The sequence below is a fragment of the Biomphalaria glabrata genome, chromosome 5, assembly GCF_947242115.1.
Source record: "Biomphalaria glabrata chromosome 5, xgBioGlab47.1, whole genome shotgun sequence".
Classification (NCBI taxonomy): domain Eukaryota; kingdom Metazoa; phylum Mollusca; class Gastropoda; family Planorbidae; genus Biomphalaria; species Biomphalaria glabrata.
Window position 1 is genome coordinate 49,644,432 of NC_074715.1, and position 8,347 is coordinate 49,652,778.

At 37.7% G+C, this 8,347-nt stretch overlaps 1 protein-coding gene across 2 annotated transcripts in view; it reads right to left on the minus strand.

Moving 5' to 3' along the window:
* The window catches only part of LOC106062273 (laminin subunit alpha-like), an 86,838-nt gene extending 79,431 nt beyond the window's left edge, over positions 1-7,407 (minus strand). Inside the window, exon 1 of one of the 2 annotated variants that reach the window (XM_056028437.1) lies at positions 6,960-7,407. In XM_056028437.1, coding sequence (XP_055884412.1) covers positions 6,960-7,352 — 393 coding nt within the window. In that variant the 5' untranslated portion in view covers positions 7,353-7,407. The remainder of the gene's footprint in view (positions 1-6,959) is intronic. The other variant, XM_056028438.1, reaches the window with a different exon arrangement.
* Positions 7,408-8,347: the final 940 nt, after the last annotated feature.

The following is an 8,347-nucleotide window of genomic DNA, read 5'->3' on the forward strand; positions in this document are numbered from 1 at the left end:
ATTGTGAAAAGTTTCAGCGTGATCCAAGAATCGGAAGTAAGAGAAAAAAAATGTTTAACATTTCACCCAGACAGACAGACAGACTGAGTTATTAAAAGCTTTCTAAAAACAAAGGTTTTAAGCTAACTGGAGCAAGACGTGAACATAATCCAGAATGGTAGATGCGGTGTCTGAGACTGGCAGCTAGAGGAGAAGGATATGGAATTTGATTCTTGATTTAATATATATTACGCATATAAAAGCACGCTTTCTTACACACATGCTGTAATAAAACTCGATATTCTCCTAGCTATGGAGATAGCAAAGACCAATTAGAGTCAATGCCTTACAGTTACACACACAAGGACTCGCATCCTGCCAGTTAGTGTGACCAAGCGAGCCGCGCCTTATCAATGGTCTCTGTACGAGATCTGTCTTTGTAATTAGTTGGTCTACTAATTGGTATCACTAAGAGAAGATACCATGGACCATAAATCAGCGTTTATAATGTTAAGTTGTACTCGTTCTGGGGAGGGAAGATTGCCTGCATGTAACAAAATGTTGAAATGAATGGGTTTCACAAAATTTTTCAAATATCCCTTCAGTTAAATCACATTTCGTTTAATTTTATTTCAAGCAAATCTGTTATATTTGTATTTTAGTTATTGACTATAAATTTGAACATTTATTCATTATCCTGGAGTCTACAATACACTTTTCTCCTAGTAATAAGAGCAAGATCAAATAACTTAAAATTCCATTTTAGTTGTATGTTCTTGTTTTGTAAAAAAAAATATTTTAATATGTTTATTATATTTTGTTATTTATTATAACAACTATTTTGATTCTTTAGTTCCTGAAACGTGTTTATCGTGAATAAGATAAGTAGTTTTTATTGATTTTAGTTATTTGTTTCATCATTTGATTACGTTACAACCATAGACATAAATAAATATAGACTGGAAGTAGGAAGTTATTTTTATTTGGGGGGAGTCAATATGTTTTATGTACTATATCTATGTGAAAAAAAAATGGCGGCGATTGAGCTATAAATTCTAGGACTAACATTTCAGCCAATATATACCTTTGATCTTTAGTTTTGAAAAGTGCAAAACTGCCATATTCCCAATATTTTGTCTTTGTTTTATAATCATAGACATAGGCAAAGATATATAGGTTTGTGATGTGGATCTACAAACTTATCTTTTCCCAAATATTTCCGATAATAATTTGTTCTTTATCGTCCAGTCTATATATATATGTCTATGGTTACAACTAATTAATTTTTTTTAAATTGATTCTTGTATTGTCTTTGTAAATGAATAATTCCGTAAGGTTTGAAACTTAATCCGAGTATAGAAACATGGAGAAATAACGCATACAGATTTGAACTAAACGGACGGACAAATGTGAGTTTCTAACTGCCAAGTAAAAAAAATTGAGATACCTTATATATTTAGTTAACTGAACTTTGTTTTTTGACAGGTGTAGCTCATTTGTTTAAAGTGTCAGATTATTTTGTATATCAATGCACAGTCACGTAGGAGTGTGTTGATATACCGATCTAGCACAGCAGGATAAAACGTGAGCTAGGATTCGCTACCATTTCATTTGAAAGTAGAGCAGAAGTAGACCTAAACTAAAGGCTTTAAATAAAAAAATGGCACAAAGCCCTATTGTGTTGGGAGCTCGCGGCTGGACAGGAAGTGGGGGCCGTCTCTCCATCCCAAATGTAATGCAATATCAGCAAAAGTTTGCCCCCCCCCCCCCACCTCCTACTGTTCTCGCGAAATCAGCCTTGCTCTCTGAGATTCTCGCGAAGTTATTAGATGTTGGCTATGAAAACTAGGTCAACAGAAGCTGGCCAAGAGATAAGTTTTCAGAAAGTTTCTGAGGAATTTACAGCGTAGACAGAAAGAATGAAAAAAAAAGGGGGGGGGGGGCTATCCCCTGAACATCTCTAAGGTTAAAAAAAAAAGGTGTAAATCTAATATATAATGTATAAATGTATAAAACAAGATCTATACATTGATAACAATATTTAAAAAATCAAACAAAGCATCAGGGTTAATTTTAAAAAATTTCAATAAATCAAATAAGAACATAAAACTAAAATGTTATTTAACCTTGGTTAGGCCAATAATAGAATACGCATCCTCTGTTTGGGACCCCTCAACTCAAGAAAACATTAAGAAACTGGAACAAACACAAAATAGAGCAGAGAGATTCATAACAAACGAATATTCACATTTGACTAGAGTAACACCTTTAGTAAAATCACTAAATTTAGAAAGCCTTCAGGACAGAAGACTCAAAAGTAAAGTAGCAATTATATATAAAACACTAAACCATTATCTTCAAATACAAAAACAAAATTTAATAAAATACTCTGAAAGACACAAAGATAAAGGCACATTCCTCGTCCCATATGCTAGGACAAATTTGTACAAATACTTCTTCTTCCAGCCTAGTGCTATTAGAGCATGGAATGGGTTGCCTGAGCTAGCCAGGAAAACCGGTGACTTGGCAGAATTTAAGTCATTGGTTAATATGCATGACTAAATGTATGACGCGTAGGACGTAATCATCTTTTTTTTTTTTGAAGTAACGTCTGTATTATATAAGATAAGATAAGTGTAGGCAACTAAAACAAAGGCGAAGAAACAAAGTTTTGCCCTGTGTTTATGTACAGGGAGAACCCATGCTACTCATACCTTCAAGTGGTTCAAGTGTGCTGGGGGGGGGGGCGAGACCAATCGTTACAGAAGCCCTGAACACTGACCTGCAACGTCACAACCTGTGGGCAGTTTAGGCCTTCTATAACGGATGGTCACGGTTGGGGCAACCTTTTATTTAAAGTAACAAGAAGTATGGCGTAAATTCTGAAAAGAACGGCAGAAGAACTCGTTTAAATATTATCGTCAGACCAATGCTTTTGATTACACAGCAGGAAAAGTCCACCGAGAGAACTGACGAGGCTATAATGAGTGAGTAGAGAGTCGTCTTGGTGTAGAGACTACTGGGAGTATAACCAATGGACCTCATTCACCAATCGTAAACAAGCAACATTCAGCCACGTGATAATACTGATTAAACAATGAAAATTACGTATCACGTGACAGCCTTTTACGGATTGCGTAATTTGTATAGAAGGTATAGAGAACCAAGGGACAAAAATGTTTGTTTACGATTGGTGAATGAGGTCCATTTGTTTTCGTTGAGCGCTATTTTAAGCTTTCTCAAGACACTATGATCCTATCACTTATCTGGACCAGTTAGGAAACTGGAGAGGGGGGGGAGAGGAAAAAAGGAAGCCAGGGATATCTAGTTGAATTTTGCTGTAATCATTTTTTAAAGCCTTATATAAAATAAAGAAAGAAGAACGACCTGGATTCGAACTCAATGCAAAATCTACTACCTTTATTTTGTACACTGGATAGGCCTACACCAGAAGGCTTGCTATTTTTAATTTTTTTATCTTTATAGGTTTGACAAAACTCCATTACAGAACAATAATAAAAATGTAACACGCAATAATATATGTAGGTTTCACATTTAATATGCAGAATGTATTGCTCAATATTGGAAAATGGTGTCTTACAATGATAACAAAATAGAAAAAAAAAAAAACATGTTTTAGGATCGCGATATAACTTAACAATGTGGTAAAGTCAGCAGCTAAAGTAATACTTTCACTACTATAAAGTAATACTTTCTCTACTATCCCTTTGGTCCATCAGGTTTTCGTATATATGTATGTTAATATTGTATTTTCTAAAATTACATCAATACATAACGCTGCTTAGTAAAAACACAAATTAGCTAGAATGCCATTTAAGAATCTTTTTTGTGGCTAAGAATGTAACATGAGAACCATCACCTTTTATAGTCGTGCCAGAGAGTTGAAAATACTAGGGAAACCAAATGTTTCTGTTTAACTTAGCAGTGCAGTGCTGGAAGGTCTGCCGATACCCTTCAACAGCTGGCTAAAAAATGCCGACACTTAAAAAAAAAAACAAAACAGGCGTGTACACGCGATTCGTTGTGACCCGGTTAACCACTGGACTTTGGATAGTGAAGAGGTCAAGAATGGAATTTCGCTGACCACAAGTAAATGATATGAGCTGGTGGTCTATGTCGTCTGCTACGATTGTTTGCCAAACATTAAGAATGTCATGACTGGGCGAAAATGTATTACACCTTATATAACCAAAAAATCTGGACAACAGAAAATGTATTACACCTTTTCAACAAAAAAATCTGGACAACAAATCTCTATTAAAACACAAGCTAGTTTATGTTGACTTGTTTTTTTTTTCTTTGAATGGGACGATGGGGGGAGAGACGGAGGAAGATGCACTTGATGTAACAAGACTACACACTGTGTGTTGGGAGTGTGGCTTGTCAAGAAGGTCAAAGCACATCTCTTGTTTATATCCACTGAGGTCAGATAGTGAGAGAAAAAAAAGGGGGGGGGGGGTCGGAAGAGAGGAAGGGAGAGTGAGAGAGAGAGAGACAAAAGGAAAGGAGGAAGCGTCAGAACTTAACTAGATCTCCAAGGTCCTCACAACGGTAACGCATTGGATGGCAAATTATGATACAGTCAAAAAATTAATAGCATGAGATAATTATATGAAATGAAATACAGACGTTACTTTAAAAGAGAAGATGATTACGCCCTACTCATGTCCCTGTGTCAATCCACTATCATGGGCAAAAGCACTTGGAAGTAGGTGCTTAATTTATTTTTTTCATTGCGCTAAGTAGAAATATCAATTTAGAGATAGAAGTCGAGAGAATGTTCATAGTTGTGTGTATTCTAGTCGAACTGAAAATGAAATAAGTTGATTTAGTAGCAAATCTGTTTAAATGCACCGCTCCTTATTCGGTCGTTGTGATGTGCCTGTCCTGTATTCCAGAGTGTAAGCCGTTGCTATTATAAATTCTTATTAAACAAAGGTCTGGTGTATGTGTGCATTCATTTTCGTGATTTAAAATCTTTGACCTTTTGAACTTAAATAACAAATGAGCAGAGTCAAGGTAACGTAGTATTAGGATGGTGTAACAAGTACCAGACACACACTCACAAAGCACACAATTGACAGTTGCTTTTTTTATTATTATTTAGCATCAGTGCCTAAAAATACTCACAAGAAACCCCCCCACGTCACCCCTATTCACAGAACCCTCACTCGAGTTACGCCTACGAAAGTTAAAAAGCAATTTACGAGTTCACATGTCTAAGAAAGCCGCGCAGCTTTCGTGAACTTTGACCTCTTATCTCTCTGCTGATCCCCAGCAGACGAGCAAGTGTTACGTTGAGTTTGGTCATTCCAGAATAAGGCATTACAAAGAAAAAAAAAAGACTAAATGACTAGACTCTATATATCATGACTCTAGATCTAGACTTTAGTTCGTGGGGAAAGCATGTAAGGGTCTGGCTTATAAGGTTGAGTGTTGGTCGTTTTTGTGTAAATCTGAGGATCTAGTGTTCAAATCCACTACGACTCAAGATGGTTTTCCATCTCTCAAGCCCCAAAAGAAAAGCATCACTTATTTAGGACGCTAATATAAACTTTTACTAACTCGCTACGAACATCAATTAATTAAAAGTGTACCAGGCACGCTATACACGGGTCCGATTGGAGTTTTGTATTCACATATTCAAGATATAATCTTGCAACGGCGCATATAAAAAAAAAGGAAAGTAAAGTTCCCCTTTCAGACCTTGTGTTCTACAGGGCAGATGATGTAAAGGCCATCTCAGTTATCTGTTTCTGTGGCCTACGGTGAACGAGGGTGTCATGTGGCCAGCACAACGACCAACCGCCTTTACTTTCCCCAAACTAATGTCAGGTACCCATTAGAGCTGGGTGGACTAGAGGCGCCCAAATATCCCAAAATTAAAAATCCAAGTCTTCACCAGGATTCGAACCCCAGAACCTGATTCTGAAGCCAAGAGCTTTACCGCTCAGCCACCGCGCCTCCAAAGGCACATATAAAGGTCTATAAAATGCAAAGGTGCCCTCAACTCCACCTTTTGACCTAATACGATTCTAGATTTTCAGAATGCAAACAACAGCCCACAGGAAATAGATCTATATGTTTGTGATTGTCCAAAGCCACCTCCACCACCCAAACCCTCTTTCACTAGTCAGCACTCACTTATCTGCGCGTAAAATGCTTGATGCTGAACGAGCAGTTCGCACCGCACGTATTTTTTTAGAACTTTATGCGTTAATGAGTAGATTAAATTATCTTATCTTATGAAATGCAGACGTTACTTCAAAAAAAAGATGATTAGGTCCTAGGCATTTAGCTTTGCGGTAAAGAGATATTACAAGAAAGAAAAGTTACTGCATTCATTAGGATTGTGAAATACAAACTTTGAAGAATATACTGTTTGGACTTAGCTGCAGGGTGAAGTATTATTATTATAAGACTCTAGGCTCTGACTTCAAAATCTGACCACAGGTTTCTAGATCTAGTGACTACCAGGGGCATAGCTATGAATTTGCCATCATTTGGGGGCCTGGGGGGGGGGCTTGACCTCTTTGGGGGGCCCTGCATTTTGCGTAGTATTTAATATTTAATGTAAAAAATACTAACTTGGGGGCCACCCTCAAGTGATGGCCAGGGGGATTTTCAAATTCTCCGCCCTCCTTCCCCCACTCGTCTCTAGTTTCGCCACTGGTGACTACATTTCTTATGCACTTCGCTTACTAATAAGACTGCACTCTTTCTTAACGCTTGCAAATTAAAAATAAAATAGAGAGAGCAATGTTTATACAGAATAGAAATAGTGCTTCGCTAGATTCTAGATCTATCCAATTCATTCAAGATGTAGCCCTTGCCGGCCTTGCAAAGAGTGGTGACATCCCACATTGATAGATTATTTTTAAAAAGTCGGGACTGTTGAAGTAAAGCATCTACAGAGTCTAGATCTAGGTCTCTAAGTTACAACACTTTTGGCTACTCACCTGACCCAGATTGATGGTGACGTTAACTTTGTTAAGCTCCGCGCCCAGTCTAGACAGGGGCGGGCTCTGCCACCACCTTTCCGATCCATCAATAGCGTTCTCCACCCGATGGTCCTTGTCAGGGTTGTTTGAATCACAATAATCACAGTACTGTCCTTGGATGAGTTCTCCGGTGATGGGCTCACGGTTCCGACTCTGGCCAGCATTGGAGGCAATAGAACAATAGAGCTCCCTGTACGGAACGCCGTAGCCGCATGTTGCCGTCGCCGTAATATTCCTGCCTTGGGCCAAGTTAAAATAAGGCGGCGTGAAAACCGCTGCGAATGTCAATGTTGGTAAACACAGAATAATGAAACACAAAAGGCACACCGGTCCGCTAGTCCCGGTAGCCATCTTCTCTCCTCCTGCTACGCTCAAAGCAAACTGAAGTTTGAAAAGTTTCCGAGCCACGAGAAGCCAGCCGAAGTCAGCGGGGTTGGTGAGGGGGGAGGGTAAGGTTATCAAGACACCTTTCATAAATGCACGCCTGCTCGCACTTCCCCCCCCCCCCCCTTTTTTTTTTCCCCTGTAGTTTTTTTTTTTTTTTTGCTTCGTCCTCCATATTGGAGCCTACCGCTCAGCCAATGAGAAAACTCGCTATGTTTCGTCTGCTTGGTAAACGTTTTCACTGAGTTGCATCCCTTTGTTTTTTTACACAAACAGGAAAATAGTAATAGCTAGGGTGGGAGCGAAAAGCTGACATTGCTATCTTTTTTTTTTTTAATGCTTCTTTTTTTATTTCACTTGACTTGTCTATATATTGTTAACTCTTTCTCTCCGTAATTATTTACCACATTCTGGTGGAATCAACGTTGGTATCGTCAGTTAGGAGAGAAAGAGTTAATGCTTCTTTTTTATTTCACTTGACTTGTCTATATATTGTTAACTCTTTCTCTCCGTAATTATTTACCACATTCTGGTGGAATCAACGTTGGTATCGTCAGTTAGGAGAGAAAGAGTTAATGCTTCTTTTTTATTTCACTTGACTTGTCTATATATTGTTAACTCTTTCTCTCCGTAATTATTTACCACATTCTGGTGGAATCAACGTTGGTATCGTCAGTTAGGAGAGAAAGAGTTAATGCTTCTTTTTTATTTCACTTGACTTGTCTATATATTGTTAATGCTTTTTTTTATATAACTTGACCTGTCTATATATTGTGTGGGTTGATTTATTTCAAAATCTCGACAAATCTCGTATCACCAAATTAAAATAGGAAAAAAAGGTATATCACATGTTAATTTGTTGGTTTCATACAAATTTCTTGGCGAACCCCCCCCCCCTCCCCCTTAACAACAACAAGAAGAAACAAAAAATTAACGGAAGACAGTTTAAAAAAAAAAATCAT